General features: G+C 43.4%; 1 protein-coding gene across 1 annotated transcript in view; it reads right to left on the reverse strand.

The window, feature by feature from the left end:
• Positions 1 to 11,569: 11,569 nt before the first annotated feature.
• Positions 11,570 to 19,065, reverse strand: part of LOC136858680 (sorbitol dehydrogenase) — a 46,123-nt gene continuing 38,627 nt past the window's right edge. Inside the window, exons 7-8 of the mRNA XM_067138401.2 lie at positions 13,921 to 14,042; positions 11,570 to 11,764 (exon numbers count right to left, since the gene is read on the reverse strand). Coding sequence (XP_066994502.2) covers positions 11,608 to 11,764; positions 13,921 to 14,042 — 279 coding nt within the window. The 3' untranslated portion in view covers positions 11,570 to 11,607. The remainder of the gene's footprint in view (positions 11,765 to 13,920; positions 14,043 to 19,065) is intronic.

The raw sequence follows: 19,065 nt of genomic DNA on the forward strand, positions 1-19,065 counted from the left end.
AACATGGTTATATTTTCTTTTCAAAATAAGGAAATAACAAGCATGGCAGGTACAAAGTAGCAAGTCAAAAGGGTAGTTACAATATTTACAGGATTTGGGCTTCGCGCCCTGACTTCACAATGCTTGGGCAATCAGCTCAGTTTTACCCCAAACACAAGTTTCAACAGAGGGGCAGAAAACCCCATTCATGCCTAGGAGTCCTTGCTCCAAATTACACTGAAAAGCCTCCACGAGGCATACAACACTCAATTTTTAAAAGAGCCACACGCTCTCAACTTTAAGCCTCTCAAAGGCCACACCAAACTCCACCTTCGAGTTGTCCTCACTGGACATAGACACAGGGGTAAAATACCCAACCTACTGAGGTCTATTAAATGAAAAGGGGCAATTACATGACCTCTAAAATAATAATTTGAGAGGAGGCGATCTGCACTCCTAATACACTTGTTTTTAAAACCTAATCTGGCTCTAGGCCACTAATGCAAGGGCTAATCCCATACTACAGAGGTGACTTTAGAAAAGAGCAATTTGTTTTACGTTAACGAAGAATAGGTTGCGAAAATAAGTTCACCTCGAAACAATGTGAGTGGGAGCTCGAGAGGGTTAGCACTCTCTATCCCAATATGCAGCTTTAAAAGAGAATAGATGAAAGATTGGTTACATTTTAGGAAAAGGTTACATGGTGGAAACGCTTCGAACCCGCTCCGAGAGTTAAACTGCCGACCTAGCAAGAAAAGAAGTTATTAAGAGGCCATTACCTGGTGTTGAACAGCTGGAGAAGAAAGAGGCGCTTCCCGCCCCCTGCTATGTACTTTACACACTGAAAGATGGAACAGAAGTGGCCCGGAGACCCAAAAATCAGCAGTTTAAATACTCTCGCGGAAGGTTCTAGGCGTTTTAGGGAAGCGAACACCCGCCCACAATCACTTTATTGGCTAGGGTACAGAAACATATCCAAGTTGGGGGAAGATACATCGGATTGGTCGGAAATTACTAAAAGAAATTCGGGATTGGATAAATCTAAAACAAGGGGAAAAAGAGGGGTATACAGCCAACTTAAACAATAACATAAAGAAATTTAACAAGAAACAAACTTTTGAAATAAGAACTTCTCCAAAAAAAATAGTTCTTTCACTCCGCACTAGGGTGCACTATTGTTGATCTTCAGTAGTGTCCTCTAGAAGAGAAAGTTCACACTTCTTACTACAAGCAAAACAAAAATACGTCGAAAATGACACAGTTCAAAAACTCCAAATTTTCCACGTAGTGACATCTTCTGAGAAACTTGAAAATTAATACCATCAATAAGGTTCAGAGTTCCTCCAGCAGAGGAGTTTCAATTGGCGCACATTTTAAATTAGCGGCGTGGAGGTGTACCGCCCGGTACAGACCTCCCCCCCCCCCCCAAAAGTTCCTCTAGGGTTGACACATGAAATTTGTTTGAAAACCAGGTCCAAGTTTTGATGTAGATATGGAGATTAATTGCCGAAAAATTTATAAGATTTTCTTAATGTGGTTTGATTCAGTTTCAAAATTTTTGTTGTTGCAGGTGAAGTACAGTCTTTATGTTTGTAGAAGTTGAATTCTGAAGATAAACTTTTAATACTTAAAAGTGATGAAAATTTTGCAATGTCCACCAAATATTGCTGTTGAATTTCCAAGTGCAGTAATTGCTGATAGTAATAGTTCATGTAGTTAATGATGATTAAGTTGGATGGCCAGACCGGCCGTTGCAGCTTGCGTCCAAAGGAGGCCGCTCGGACCCCTCAAGTACCCTGAGATACCGCTCGCCCGCACTATGAGGGGAGCAGAGGTGTTGAAGCACGCCGCGCCCGCGGTGAACATATACAGGCTGCGGGCAAGTAGCAGGTCGTGCGCCGCACATCAGCCTTGGCCGGGAGGAGAGCTCCGGCTCGCAGTGCACATGTCGTCCTCGCTGGGGCCGAGGGGGCCCTTCCTCAAACCCAGTCGCGGCACGGCGCCGCGCGGCTGCGGGGGGCACTGAAACATTAAAACTAGGCGGCAGAATTTTGTTGGACCATCATCATTTTGAGGGCACAGACTTGTTGGAGAGGTAGAGGGGCCAGCGGCGTGCAAATATCCATGGCATTTAATCTAAGCAAGCCACAGTGTGTATAGCAGGAGACGGGAGCGTGGTAATGGCCATGGTAAGGACAGAATGGCAGTTTAACGGATCGGGGAAGGTTTTACAAAAAATGCTTACATATAAAACAAAATAGAAGGAGCAGAATGCCTTAAGAGTGGAAACTCAAAAAAAATATAACCTTCATATTCCTATCAAATTATATGAAGCAAGTTGACACAAAATTTACACCGGTTTCACCTGGGACAGGTGAACCCTAAATATCCTCTCGGTGGCTGGATTGCTTACTAACAATGTAACCGGCGTAAGAAAATCGAGAATGATACAAGGCCCATGAAATCTGGGGGCAAGCTTGCCCGCGGGAACAAAGTTCTTGACCATAACTTGGTCACCTACCTTCAAAGGGGTGGGTCTCCGTCCACGATCATACCTTTCCCTAACCTTTTCATGAGACACTTTAAGATTGGCTTTAGCCTTCTTCCAAAGATCTTTGATGTTGTCCGGATCTATTGTCTCGGGTAGAATGTCACTCAGAGACCAGAGGTTAGAGAGCGGCGTGTTGGGAACAAACTTGAACATCAACGAGGCTGGAGTAAATTTATGTGATTCATGAACCGCCGAATTCAAAGCAAAAGCTAACCAATGCAGGGACGTGTCCCACCTGGAATGATCTTCATGATGATAGGCAATAAGTGCGGACCTGAGATTACGGTTAACTCGTTCAGCCAGAGATGGTTGAGGGTAATAAGCAGAAGTAGTTACATGAGAGATGGACAAGTCAAAACAGAATTTACGAAATAAATTAGATGTAAAAGCCTTAGCATTATCAGATACAATATATTGGCACGGACCAAAAGAAGCAAAAATAGAATTTAAGCAAGTAATGGTAGACTGAGCGGTAGCCAGCTTAGTCGGAAATAACCAGGAAAATCTAGTAAAGCCATCTACGCATACAAAGATGAACTTGTTAGCATTTCCCTTTGACTGGGGGAAGGGTCCTACATAATCAATATACAGGCGTTCCATGGGGCGCGACGCTTGATGCGAAGACAAAAGGCCTACCTTGGTGGACATGGTGGGTTTACTGAGCAAACAAGATTTACAAGCTTTTACAAGTTCACGGATTTCACCGTCCATACCTTTCCAGATGAACATTTCACGAATCTTTTCACGAGTTTTAAAGATACCCAGATGCCCTCCTAATGGGGTCTCATGATAATACTTGAAGATCATAGGTACAAGAACAGCTGGAACGACAACTTTCATCATCTTATCATGCCTCGATGGGCAACATAGAACACCATTCCTCAGAACATAAGGGACAACATGTTCCCCAGAAGAAAGGGTTTCCATTATCGGAGCCAGCGTCGGATCTTCATGTTGGTATTTCTCAATATCCTTAAAAATCATGGGAGCATCTGTTAAGATGGCATTAACACCAGATAGTATGGACTCGGGAGGTGATGAACTGTCGACCGGTTCATGGGTCTCGACGTCGTTAGAAAACATACGACTGAGTCCATCAGCAACAACATTGTCGGTACCTCTGATATGCCTGACATCGAATTGGAAGGCAGAAATACGGATGGCCCAATGGGCTATACGACCAGTACGACGCGGCCTACCTAAGACCCAGCTTAAGGCTTGATTATCTGTCTCCAGGTCGAATTTGACGTGTTCCAGATAGAGACGGAACTTTTCTAAGGCGAATAAGACTGCCAAACCTTCGAGCTCATAGATGGAATACTTGGCTTCTTGAGCCGACAAGGTCCTAGATACATAGGCGATGGGTCGCCTCCCTAGTTCAGTCTCTTGAAGAAGGACTGCAGCTACCGCTGACGACGACGCGTCAGTTTGGACGATGAATTTCTTCGAGAAATCAGGCATAGCAAGTACAGGGGCATTACAGAGAGCCAATTTAAGATCTTCAAAAGCGGCTTGTTGAGAAGGTCCCCACTCGAATTTGATGCCTTTCCTACGAAGAAGGTTTAAGGGCGCCGCTCTATTAGCAAAGTTAGGAATGAACTTTCTGAAGAAATTCACCATACTAATAAACCTGGCGATGCCTTTAATGTCCTTGGGAGGTTTAAAATTACGGATGGCCTGTGTTCTCGAATGATCGACTGCAACACCATCAGGTGACACAATATGCCCTAGGAATGACATAGAGGGCTTAGCAAAGGCAACCTTGGACAACTTGACAGTTAACCCAGCCTTACGAAGGCGATTGAGAACTTCTCGCAGATGATCTAGATGTTCTTCGAAGGTTTCCGAAAATACGACGACATCATCCAAGTAGTGGTACAAGTATTCAAATTTGATGTCGGAGAAGACCCTATCTAGCAGCCTAGTGAGTACAGCTGCTCCCGTGGGGAGCCCGAAAGGCACGCGGTTGTATTCATATAAATTCCAGTCCGTTGCAAACGCTGTAAGGTGTTTAGACTCTTCGGCAAGGGGAATTTGATTATAGGCCTGATTCAAGTCCAAGATAGTAAAGAACTTGGCCTTACGAAACCATGAAAAACAAGAATGAAGGTCGGGAAGGGGCACAGATTGTAACACCACCTTCCGATTGAGAGCCCTGTAATCAATGACAGGCCTGAAGCCCCCTTGGGGTTTCGGGACTAGAAAAATAGGCGAAGAATACGCTGACTTAGAGGGCCTAATAATACCATCCTTCAACATCTGATCGATAATTTCTTTCAGAGCCTTCATTTTAGGTGGAGATAGCCTATAAGGTGGAAAACGGACAGGAATCGAATCCGTGACCTCAATTTTGTATTCAATAAAGTCAGTAACACCAAGAGTATCAGAGAACACCTCCGGAAAGGACTGACACAATTTGCGAATACTATCAGCCTGCTCCTCAGGTAGATGTCTAAGGTCTAACAACATCTCATCCTGGGTAGGCGAAATAGATGAACATGATACAGAATTACACTTTAACAAAGGAATTTTACAATTGGACGCAAACTTGAATGTGCACGACTTACTCTGAAGATCGAGCACAAGACCAGTGTGAGAAATGAAGTCCGCTCCCAGTATGATGGGGCAAGACAAGTGCTTAGCCACAAACAGTTTGGTTTTCCATGTAAATTTAAAAATACGAATTTTGACCAGTAAGGAACCTAGAATTTCTAATGGAGATGAATTAGCCGAAACATATAGAACAGGAGATGAGACATAGTCAGGTAGTTTACAAACAGATTTCAATTTAGAATACCATTCAGCCGAAATAATCGAACAGACACTGCCTGAATCTAATAAAGCGGTTATAGGCTCATTGTTTAACTCAATCTTAAGAAAAGGAATAGGTGCGGGGGAATCCGCCGCAATCCTAAGACACTCTTTGGGACATTCAAAAGATGCATTTGAAAATTGCTCGTTCCCTGAATTTACAACCTGTTTACTAGGGGCTGAGTCTCGGGAATATGGATTAGTCGACTCAGCCGAAGCCACTAGTCACTTTTTATTATTGGCATAGTTGGAATTTGCACCAGAAGTTGAGCAGGAGGGGGTGCTATTCGAATTTGGGCAATTCTTGGCGATATGTGAGAAAGCCCCACATTTAAAACAGCCTTGTGATGAACCAGCCCCATTACTTATCCTACTAGACTTGATCAGTGGACACTTATTGCGAAGATGGTCAGGCGACCCGCAAGCATAACATTTACGAGGTGTGACTGATCGGCGAGGTGGAGGCCGAGTATTACTAAAAGAAGGCGGGGGTTCTTTCGCGACACGCAAGGAATCAGCGTATCTCACTCCTTCCGCTGAGATGGCCAACGCTTCAAGTTCGGAGAAAGTTTGCGGGCACGCCGCGAAACACAAATATGACCTATAGGGAGGTGAAATCTCTTCCACAATAGCTTGTACAATCTGATCCTCAGGGAAATGAAGAGCAAACACCCTAGTATAAAACTTAATATCTTGGATGAAGTCTGCCAAGTTTTCATCCAAGCGCTGTACCCGATAATAGTACTTCTGAATAAGGGAGGACCTGGCCCTTTTTTTTTTTTTTTGCTAGGGGCTTTACGTCGCACCGACACAGATAGGTCTTATGGCGACGATGGGATAGGAAGGGCCTAGGAGTTGGAAGGAAGCGGCCGTGGCCTTAATTAAGGTACAGCCCCAGCATTTGCCTGGTGTGAAAATGGGAAACCACGGAAAACCATTTTCAGGGCTGCCGATAGTGGGACCTGGCCCTAGCAGGGATGAAGTTAGCTAGCAAGTGGGCATGGAAATCCTCAATAGATGATTGCTCGGCAATGGCTCTTACGATTTTATCAGAGAGAATACCAATAGCATACGGATAGATAATTTGCAAAATTTGACATGGAGAAAGAGAAAAAACAAGGGCATGATCCTGAAATTCAACTAGAAATCTTAAAAATGAAATTACGTCACTGGTGGTATTAACGGAAAACTTAGAGATACCTCTGAGCAACATTGCCAATGGATGAGGCAAGCTACTAAACCCGGGTGACATAGTAGGTAAAGGTTTCAATGGCAAGGTAGTTAATTCAGAACGTACATTATTTAATGAGTTACGGCGTTCAGACTCGTCCAATGGGGCAGAGGTTGTTTGAGCAGCAATGGTTTTCCTATTGACTTCTCCCTTATGAGGCTCTTCCTCGCTACCTACATTCATCGTGACGGGTTGATCAGTTTTGGGAGGAACCTCCCCAGTTAACAATTGAGTGACCTTGCTAGATAATTCAGAAATATTTTCAAGCAGCGTACTAGCTTCCTTCCTCTGAACGTCATTCAACTTCAGAGACAACAGATCATTAACTCTATTTGAAAAGTGATATAGCCTGGCTTGCACACGCTTAATTTGATTAGGAGAAGGATCATTTTCATAAAAAAAACTAACTACAGATGCTAGCCCAGTAATATTCTCGACGATCGTGGAAAGAGAGTCGTCAACTTCTTTCCCTCCCAAGGTGGGGATTGAAATAGGCAATTCAAGGGACTCTCTAAGCTTGTTTGTGTCTACTGCAACCGTGCCTCCAGATTGCACATTTCTAATAGTTAACTCATATATCAACTCCTCTTTGCGCAAATAGTTAAGATGGAGAACATCGCGAGGTCCGGGCATGATGACAGAACAATTTTGAAAAACTCAAAAAAAAATTCCAGCAACTGAGAAAATTGTTAGAGTTCGGAACAAAACAATGTTTAACCGTCAAAAAGGGCTAAATTGAGACCCATTCAACCGCGCTCTGCTACCACTTGTTACCGTGTTTTAGCGGTAGGTAGAGGTGAAAGAAGGTGCGGGCGTGAACGGGTCTCAAACTACGGAATCAAAGTTAATGTAAAATTTAACATGGTTATATTTTCTTTTCAAAATAAGGAAATAACAAGCATGGCAGGTACAAAGTAGCAAGTCAAAAGGGTAGTTACAATATTTACAGGATTTGGGCTTCGCGCCCTGACTTCACAATGCTTGGGCAATCAGCTCAGTTTTACCCCAAACACAAGTTTCAACAGAGGGGCAGAAAACCCCATTCATGCCTAGGAGTCCTTGCTCCAAATTACACTGAAAAGCCTCCACGAGGCATACAACACTCAATTTTTAAAAGAGCCACACGCTCTCAACTTTAAGCCTCTCAAAGGCCACACCAAACTCCACCTTCGAGTTGTCCTCACTGGACATAGACACAGGGGTAAAATACCCAACCTACTGAGGTCTATTAAATGAAAAGGGGCAATTACATGACCTCTAAAATAATAATTTGAGAGGAGGCGATCTGCACTCCTAATACACTTGTTTTTAAAACCTAATCTGGCTCTAGGCCACTAATGCAAGGGCTAATCCCATACTACAGAGGTGACTTTAGAAAAGAGCAATTTGTTTTACGTTAACGAAGAATAGGTTGCGAAAATAAGTTCACCTCGAAACAATGTGAGTGGGAGCTCGAGAGGGTTAGCACTCTCTATCCCAATATGCAGCTTTAAAAGAGAATAGATGAAAGATTGGTTACATTTTAGGAAAAGGTTACATGGTGGAAACGCTTCGAACCCGCTCCGAGAGTTAAACTGCCGACCTAGCAAGAAAAGAAGTTATTAAGAGGCCATTACCTGGTGTTGAACAGCTGGAGAAGAAAGAGGCGCTTCCCGCCCCCTGCTATGTACTTTACACACTGAAAGATGGAACAGAAGTGGCCCGGAGACCCAAAAATCAGCAGTTTAAATACTCTCGCGGAAGGTTCTAGGCGTTTTAGGGAAGCGAACACCCGCCCACAATCACTTTATTGGCTAGGGTACAGACACATATCCAAGTTGGGGGAAGATACATCGGATTGGTCGGAAATTACTAAAAGAAATTCGGGATTGGATAAATCTAAAACAAGGGGAAAAAGAGGGGTATACAGCCAACTTAAACAATAACATAAAGAAATTTAACAAGAAACAAACTTTTGAAATAAGAACTTCTCCAAAAAAAGTAGTTCTTTCACTCCGCACTAGGGTGCACTATTGTTGATCTTCAGTAGTGTCCTCTAGAAGAGAAAGTTCACACTTCTTACTACAAGCAAAACAAAAATACGTCGAAAATGACACAGTTCAAAAACTCCAAATTTTCCACGTAGTGACATCTTCTGAGAAACTTGAAAATTAATACCACCAATAAGGTTCAGAGTTCCTCCAGCAGAGGAGTTTCAATTGGCGCACATTTTAAATTAGCGGCGTGGAGGTGTACCGCCCGGTACAATAATAATAATAATAATAATAATAATGAAAATCCACAGCCTGTTTCCAGTCATTCGACCCGGTGAGGAATGGAATGAATGAAGCCCCCATCTAACGGCGAGGATAGGAAATGTGCCGGCTGCCGAAACCTGTCTCACTCCTCTGGGGCAATGATAAATGACTAAAATGACTAACAGATGAGATGAAATGTTAATGGAGAGTATTACTGGAATGAGAGATGACAGGGAAAGCCGGAGTACCCGGAGAAAAACCTGCCCCGCCTCCGCTTTGTTCACCACAAATCTGACAAATGAATGACCGGGATTTGAACCAAGGTATCCAGCGGTGAGAGGCCGGCGCGCTGCCGCCTGAGCCACGGAGGCTCTAATAATAATAATAATAATAATAATAATAATAATAATAATAATAATAATAATAATATTTGCTTTACGTCCCACTAGCTATGTACTTTTACGGTTTTCGGAGACGCCGAGGTGCCGGACTTTAGTCCCGTAGGAGTTCTTTTACATGCTAGTAAGTCTACCGACACGAGACTGACGTATTTGAGCACTTTCAAATCCCACCAGACTGAGCCAGGATCGAGCCTGCCACATTAGGGTCAGAAGGCCAGGGCCTAAACCGTCTGAGCCACTCAGCCCGGCAATAACCATGATTTTTCTGGCTATTTGCTTTACGTCGCACCTACACAGATAGGTCTTATGGTGCCGATGGGATAGGAGAGTGCTAGGAATGGGAAGGAAACGGCCGTGGCCTAAATTAAGGTACAGCCCCAGCATTTGCCTGGTGTGAAAATGGGAAACCACGGAAAACCATGTACAGGCTGCCGACGGTGGTATTCGAACCCACTATCTCCCGGATGCGAGCTCACAGCTGCGCGCCCCTAACCGCACGGCCAACTCGCCCAGTAAAACCCTGATTTTTTTTGCTAGGGGCTTTACGTCGCACCAACACAGATAGGTCTTATGGCGACGATGGGATAGGGAAGGCCTAGGAGTTGGAAAGAAGCGGCCGTGGCCTTAATTAAGGTACAGCCCCAGCATTTGCCTGGTGGTAAAATGGGAAACCACGGAAAACCATCTTCAGGGCTGCCGATAGTGGGATTCGAACCTACTATCTCCCGGATGCAAGCTCACAGCCGCGCGCCTCTACGCGCACGGCCAACTCGCCCGGTAAACCCTGATGTAAAGGATGCTGCAACAAACAGGCATTTAATATCGACTGCAAACAAAATATGCACCATTTGTGTCTGTTCACGTTGAATATTCCCTTTATATGTATACGCGTTTACTTAGTGACCGGAATGCAACCTCACTGAAACTAACATTGAAATGTTAAATGTGTTTACAGTTTTCTGGACGTAACATTGTGTTCTGGGACTTGTTTTGGGAAGATTTTTTAATACATGATAACATGAATAAATTTTGTGTCCTTTTATATGATATAAAATTGGTTCTGGTGATAATTGTATTAATATTTACAATTAAAATTTACACTTTTCTGCACCTTTTCCGAATAAATTAAAGCATCTTTTTCCAAACTTTTGCACCTAAAATTCCCATCAATCAATCAATAGGCTACTGATCTGCATTTAGGGCAGTCGCCCAGGTGGCAGATTCCATATCGGTTGTTTCCCTAGCCTTTTCCTAAATGATTTCAAAGAAATTGGAAATTTATTGAACGTCTCCCTTTGTAAGTTATTCCAACCCCTAACTCCCCTTCCTATAAATGAATATTTGCCCCAGTTTGTCCTCTTGAATTCCAACTTTATCTTCATATTGTGATCTTTCCTACTTTTATAAACGCCACTCAAACTTATTCGTCTACTAATGTCATTCCACGCCATCTCGCCGCTCACAGCTCGGAACATACCACTTAGTCGAGCAGCTCTTCTTCTTTCTCTCAATTCTTCCCAACCCATACTTTGCAACATTTTTGTAACTAGCTGTACCCATTACCAACAAGACTTCAGTTACATCTCTGCTGGTCGGATCAAACAATCAAACGTATGAAACAGTTACCAGTTTGACTCCTTTTAGTGTGTTTTTGGTTTATTTGTTTTATGTTTGTTTTCAGGTTTGTCTTAAAAGTAAAGACTCAAAAGAACTCGATTACTCTTATAATTCTTGTATTTTAATTTTGTAATAGTATTGGCTGAAAGCCTCTGTGGCTCAGACGGCAGCGCGTCGGCCTCTCACCGCTGGTTACCGTGATTCAAATTCCGGTCGTCCCATGTGAGATTTGTGCTGGACAAAGAGGAGATGGGACAGGTTTTTCTCTGGGTACTCCGGTTTTCCCTGTCATCTTTCATTCCAGCAACACTCTCCATTCTCATTTCATAGCATCTATCACTCATTAATAAATCACTTTGGGAGTGGCGACCCCATCGTACTAATAGCCTATATCTGCTTCATTCATTCCATCCCTGACCCGGTCAATGAATGGAAAACAGGTTGTAGGTTTTCATATCATTGGGTGAATGGGCACAGCCTGGTAATCAAATAAAAAATAAACCTTCAGCATGAGATATACTGTTTTATTTTTGTATGTAAACTATTCATCCGTTCGTTCTGTGGCCAAATGTGTGCTATAAGGAAGTTTCATATACATACAAGTGCACGTGGGTGCGATGAAAAGATAACACGCTAACGATAACATTATATCGATAGACAGCTGTTAACTGGTTAAGTTGTTGATATTCTTCATGAGGACAACGGAGAGGACTGTGTGCTAGGAATGAGGTGACCAGAAAGGTAAACTAAACAAATTCGTCTTTATTGTTGTGTTACGTTTCACTGAGAACAGTGGACCATGATCTTGATGGGGTTGCCGACGCCAGATCTGGCCGTCTGGAAGGCCTGGAGAGCCTCCTCCAGTTTGTAGTTGTGAGTGATGAGCTGCTTCACGTTCACTTTGCCTGAAGCCAGCATCGCCAGAGCCGCCGGGTAACTGGACACAAACAAAAACACACCGTGATCAACCAATAACACTTGAACGATACTCAGGTGAAAAATGAAAGAAGTACAGTGTTACGGTAGATTACACCAGCGTTGTCAAATACAGCCACTGATGGCTATAATAAGAGGTGTGGAAGTGTGACGGAGACTCCATACATCCACATTCGGGAGATGATAAAATGCTGGTTTCCACCATCAGCTGTCCTGAGAGTGGCCTTCCGTGGTTTTCCATTATCCTGCACCCGGCCAGTGTTTTGGGAAGGTGCGGTATCCAGCAGATGAGTCCATGGCCAGACGTTTTTTGAGAATGTCTCTGATATGGAGTGCCATAATTTATGCCCACCAGCTACCTTTTATTATTATTATTATTATTATTATTATTATTATTATTATTATTATTATTATTATTAGGCCCTATAGCTGACCGAGTGAATGGTTGCCACAGCCGCTTCTTTCCCACTCCTAGCTCTTTCCTGTCCCATCGTCGCCGTAATATATGTCTGTGTCCGTGCAACGTAGAGCAAATAGTAAAATAAATAATTAAATAAAATGAATAAATAAGCAAATAAGCAAATTTTGTGGTGCAATTTCTCGTGGAGTCCGCCAGTAGTTAATGTGATTAGGTGCCACACCCGGTGGCCCAGGTTTAATGCCCGGCTCTGGCACGAAATTTGAAAAGTGGTACGAGGGCTGAAACGGAGTCCACTCAGTCTCGGGAGGTCAACTGAGTAGAAGGGGTTCGATTCCCGACTCAGCCATCCTTGAAGTGACTTTCCGTGGTTTTCCACTTCTCCTACAGGCAAATGCCGGGATGGTAGGCTATCTAACTTAAGGCCATGGCCGTTTCCGTCCCTCTTCCTCGCCTATCCCATCCAATCATCGCATCCCCCACAAAGCCCCGGTTCAGCAAAGCAGGTGAGGCCATCTGGGAGAGGTACTGGTCCCGCTCCCCAGTTGTATCCCCGATCAAATGTCTTACGCTCCAGGACACTGCCCTTGAGGCCGTAGAGGTGGGATCTTTCCCTGAGTCCGGGGGAAAACCAAACCTGGATTAAATAAATAAAAAACGTTTCTCGTGGAGCAGGGGATGTAGTTTACATTCGTTATTTAGTTATTATTATGATTAAAATAATGAGGTATAATTAAGCTCATGTACCCCTGCTGTAAGAGGAGACTTTAACCGGTGACCCGAGGCTCCGAACTTTGGAGCGGGGGTTGGCAACCACGGTTCCTCTGACTGAGCCTGGCATTGTTTCCACTTACTTTGTCAGGCTTCCCACTTTCATCTTTCCTGCCTGACCTGCCTTGGGCAACTCTTGTTTTCTTCCGATCACAACCGTACTAGGTTTGCCAGACCTAGGGAGTCTTTCATTTTCACGAGCTCTCTGGTCCTTAGATTTCCTTTTCAGACACCTTTTTTCTTCGAAGTGCAGTTTCCTCCTGTTTAGTGTTAATAGAGGATGGTTGCCCAGTTGTACTTACCCTTAAAACACTAATCGCCACTCACCTCCACTTCTGTATTTCGGATAGCATGTGCTAAACAGAATGCATTATTATTATTATTATTATTATTATTATTATTATTATTATTATTATTATTATTATTATTATTATTATTATTATTATTATTATTATTATTATTATTATTATTATTATTTGCGTCTCACGAACGCAGACAGTTCTTATTGCAACGATGGGATAGGAAAAGCTAGGACGGAAAGGAAGTGACCGTAGCCTTAATTAAGGTAAATCCCCAGCATTGGCCTGGTTCGAAAACTGGAAACCACGGAAAATCGTCTTCAGGGCTATCAAGAGTAGGGTTCGAACCCACTATCTCCCGAATGCAAGCTCACAGCTACGTGGCCCAAACCGCGTAGCCAACTCGCTCGATCTCGTCTAACGATATCTGCAGTGAAGTGACGACTTATCATCATGATCCATTTTAGATGACTGAGTAAGTGACAGATACGAACACTTACCTGATTTGTGTACCCACTTCACAGCGATGTTCACCGCTGAGAAGTTTAACGGACTGAAAGGAGGGCTGGACACGATCATGAAGAGGTGTTTTTCTGACTTATGACACAGATGTGGGAGCTTCCCAGCTTACCATATATACTTTACCATAGTTGGATGTGAGATACTCACTCGTTACAGTATCTAAAGATCGTCTTGATGTCGACTTCTCGGAGGCAAGCGCTCAGGAGAGGAGCCTTAATCTCAGGAGGACCGACTCCCACCATCACGGCTACTCCTCGGGGCTTGGGGGCCTACAACAAACAATCACCTACAGTCAAAATATTTGAATCACCTTGTGTAATGTGGCTAAGAAATTGTAATAACGCTCTTATATCTAATTATTTAGGGCAGACATTCAGAAAGTAACACTAGTGTAAAACGGAGTACCTTGTGCCTATATCTTATTACTAATAAATAAATAAATAAATAAATAAATAAATAAATAAATAAATAGATAATTATCAGATTTGAATTTTTTGGTACCTATTCTTTCTTAATCTGTTTACCCTCCAGGGTCGGTTTTTCCCTCGGACTCAGCGAGGGATTCCACCTCTACCGCCTCAAGGGCAGTGTCCTGGAGCTTCAGACTCTGGGTCAGGGGATACAACTGGGGAGAATGACCAGTGCCTTGCCCAAGCGGCCTCACCTGCTAATCTGAACAGGGGCCTTGGTGGGGGATGGGAAGATTGGAAAGGATAGACAAGGAAGAGGGAAGGAAGCGGCCGTGGCCTTAAGTTAGGTACCATCCCGGCATTTGCCTGGAGAAGTGGGAAACCACGGAAAACCACTTGCAGAATGGCTGAGGTGGGAATCGAACTCACCTCTACTCAGCTGACCTCCCGAGGCTGAGTGGACCCCGTTCCAGACCTCGTACCACTTTTCAAATTTCGTGGCAGAGCCGGGAATCGAACCCGGGCCTCTGGGGGTGGCAGCTAACCACACTAACCACTACACCACAGAGGCGGACTATTCGTTATTACTGATGAATGAGATATTTTGATTCTTGTTCAAGTAAATGTACAATTTGATCATAGGGTAAGTAGTTTTAGTTCGTGATCCTGTGTTAGTGCAACTGAAAACCAGTAGTCCCCGCGCGCCCGCCGGCCGACTGATGAGAGAAACTCTATACTTTTCTTCTTCTTCCACCGGGCGAGTTGGCCGTGCGGTTACGGGCGCGCAGCTATGAACTTGCATCCGAGAGATAGTAGGTTCGAACCCCACTGTCGGCAGCCCTGAAGATGGTTTTCCGGGTTTCCCATTTTCACACCAGACAGATGCTGCGGCTGTACCTTAATTAAGGCCACGGCCACTACCTTCCCATTCCTAGGCCTTTCCTATCCCATCGTTGCCATAAGACCTATCGGTATCGTTGCGACGTAAAGCAGTCAGGAGTCCCCATCGTGGATCGAATAGCCGAGCCCCTGACAGCCAAGTCCCCCCCACCCCCACCAATCCCTAAATGCTGCATCCCCGAACAAAACGCTCGGCATCCGGCTTAGTCACTCGCAGCCCCTTATAAGTGTGCCAGTACCGATGGCATGTTCCTTCTTGTACGCTCAGCAACCCCACATCCCACTAAAAACCTCGTTTACTTCCATTAGTACAATCTAACATTCCCTAGCCTCTGCCACAAATTGCCGCTCCTCTTATCCTTCCGGAAATGCCGGAAGATAGGATAAAACATCGCTGTAACGACGTTCTAATGTCGCAAACTCGAGTTTTAAACAACCAGCTGAACCAAGCAATCTACCAACCTATCGTCATGGCACATAGGACCTCCCGGTCGGCAGTCCCACCAACTAGGCCTATGTTCCATCCATGTTCGAGGACACTCAAGGGAGTCGTTTATTCGACCGTGACTGCGTATTCTTCACTTCCCTTACCATACACCTATCATCGTTCGTTTCAGCTTCCACTGTAACTCGGACATCGTCAAAGTTTGATACGTGTCATTGGCTCAGAACATCCCAGTCTATTTTACAGCAAATCACCGTCATCAGCTTTGGCGGCATTTGTTTTTTCAGCTGATAAAAGTCCCGCATGTCTGGAGTCCCAATCCAAACCGAGTTTAAAATTATGTTATAGATATACGAGGAGAAGCCTCCGTGGCTCAGGCGGCAGCGCGTCGGCTTCTAACCGCAGGGTTCCGTGGTTCAAATCCCGGTCACTCCATGTGAGATTTGTGCTGGACAAAGCGGAAGCGGGACAGGTTTTTCTGCGGGTACTCCGGTTTTCCCTGTCATCTTTCATTCCAGCACCACTCTCCAACATAATTTCATTTCATCTGTCAGTCATTAATCATTGCCCCAGAGAAGTGCGACAGGCTTCGGCAGCCGGCACAATTCCTATCCTCGCCGCTACATGGGAGCTTCATTTATTCCACCCCTGTCCCGGTCAATGACTGGAAAACAGGTTGTAGGTTTTCATTTTCATATACGACGTAGACGCATTATATGTTTGTAGTGTTAACCAAGACTGATGTAGTCTACACATGTTGGCAACACGGAACAACTGACGCTACAGACCAGATGTCGCAGAAACCGAAGTCGCTATAAAAGTTTTATTGTATAATATAGGCTAAGAAGACAATTATACTGTACATGAGAGAGTTATTTGTCCTGTGTCATTAAGTAACATGTATCTACCTTTAAGGACACCACGTACTCTTACATGATGAAAAAATCGATTTTTTGATAATGGCACCATAAAATTCTTCATTCTTTTCTGAATCCAAATATATATCGTTTGTTGGGGTTTAGACGTCTAAAAGTACCTTAAATTCGTTTTTTTTTCTAAATAAGCGTCCCAAGCATCACGCCTATAAATGTCATCAGTGTACTGTTGGTTATCATTAGACATAACACAGAAGGTCCCTTGTTTAGCATCTTGAAAAATGCATGAATTCCTTGGTTGGCAATCCTGGCTTATGTTTAAACTCCTTGAAATATTTCTGCTTGCCCCATGTATTTGTATACATTGTTTATGTTGAACATCGTGTTGCTTGGATATCATCATTAAATGTTTGATTTTGTGGTGGCGAAACATTGTCAGGACGAGGTAGATTAACTGATGGGGAAATAGATGTACATCAAAATTATTATGGCCTAGCTATCAGGAGAACTGCATCATCGAATAATGTGCATGTAATGAGAAGGGAAGTGTGGGCCATATTTTTTCATAAGTGCTCCACAGACGTTCACCCAATTCACGAGCTCTATCCAAAGGGTAGTGACACTTGGTGTGATTATCAAAGAGCACTGGTATCTGGTGAGATCTTCACTCATAAACATTCTCTTCCTGCAGCGGTAATGGCTGACATTAAACCAAATTACAGAGATCTGAGTGACACAAAACTCCTCGCCAAGTGCTTACATGGTGGCACTCAGAATCCTAATGCAAATTTGAACCATTGTATTTGGGGATGAGCACCAAAAATGTTCTCGTTGGGCATAATACTCTCAAGATGAGTGTTTTAGATGCAGTAATCTGTTTCAATGGAGTTGTAACAGCTAGAATGAATGTATTGAAGAACTTGGGGATAAAATGTGGACCTAACATGAAAAATAGTGTCAGCACTGTTGACAAGGTGGAGAGTACGAGATGCCGAAAAATATGCTGAACAGATCACCAAAGAGGCCTGGATGAGAAATAGGAATATAAATAGAAAGAGGGAAGAATCAGAACTGGAGAAAGATCATGATTATGCAATTGGGATGTTCTAAAATACAGGTAACTCTCTGAAAACTATACTTTTAACTTTGCCAGCTGTTTCCCGTTAATACTCATTTTTCATGTTTAGGTACCAATAACTAGGAAACCATTTAAGATAGAGGGCTAATATTTTGTACATTAACTTGCCTAATGTAGTACTTGAATGTTAACCTATTTTCATTTCCAAAAAATAGTAGGCCTGGATTGGGAAGAGAAAAATTGGTATATGTTTTTGAATAAATTTGAAAAGAAAGCGTTCGGAATTTTTTCTTGCATTCTGTCCCAATAATAATTAAACAAAGTGGTTACTCATGTGCCAACGTCTATTCCCAGTATGTGAACAAAATTTGAGAGTATTTGAATAAAAAACAACTGAGAAATGTGTACCTGAAGTAACTTATACAAAAAAAAAATTGGAAAACGTATCTGTCCAAATTTTTATTAATTTCACACATCCTATAAAAGAAAAGTAGTACTACATGGTCATAAACAGCTCAGAATATACTGCTTTTTATATGCTACAAGAATCATAGCTGTACCATTAGCACAAAACCCAGAAAATATTAAAGTGATGCCAAAAAATATACTTTTTCATCGTGTAAGAGTACGTGGTGTCCTTAAATAAGCACGATTATGATTGTCTTAATTAGTGTAGGTCTACCTGCCTCGCCTGCAAAACCCTGTGGATGGGGTGGGTAGAATACATCGACGGTATACTTTGCCTATCGTAAGAGGCGACTAAAAGGGGGACAAAGGGCTCTCGACTTGGGAGCATGGGTTGGCGACCACTGTTCCTCTAGGTGAGTCCTGCGATTACTTCCTCTTACTTGGACCAGGCTTCTCGCGTCCATCTATCTAACCGACCTTCCTTGGTCAACTCTTGTTCTTTTCCGACCCCGTCGGTATTAGGTATGTGAGTCCTCGGGAGTCTTTCATTCTCACGCCCTTGGTGGCCCTTCTCTTTCTTCTGCCGATACCTTCATTATTCAAAGTGTCAGACCTCTTTCGTTTTCTCTCTAATTAGTGCTTGGAGAGCATGGTTGTCCAGTTGCACTCTAAAATTATCACTATCACTAAGCGCATCCAAAAGTCGTCACTGAGTATTTTATAGACCAGAGGTGCTCACGCTGGGCAATCCGTCCCGCGGGCGCACAGCATTGTAAGTGGACGGGCACAGTAACGGCAATTAGGGGGGGGGGACGAGGGAGGCAGATGCCCCCACTTTGTGGAGAAAACATTAGATTTGTTTTCCATTTTATCCAGGTGAAGCTAGGAATTATAGGAATTATTTTTAAAAGAAGCAATTTGTACAAGCCCTGTTGCCTTTACAGCTAATTGTTTCCATTATTTTCTTGAATTAAGAACAAAATTATTGGCGGAAATAATTACAAAATATTGTTCGTCGAGGCTAACCGATTTGTATAGCGCCACAAAAAGTAGTGGATACTTCGCATCTGCTGTGAGGAAGGGTAGCAGGGGTATATATTTTTGCCAAGGTTATGGACACAGGTATGATTTACCCGCTTGCCGCGGGTGTTCTTCAGTCTGGCAGTATCTTTAGTG

This window comes from Anabrus simplex, chromosome 1, assembly GCF_040414725.1.
Source record: "Anabrus simplex isolate iqAnaSimp1 chromosome 1, ASM4041472v1, whole genome shotgun sequence".
NCBI lineage: Eukaryota > Metazoa > Arthropoda > Insecta > Orthoptera > Tettigoniidae > Anabrus > Anabrus simplex.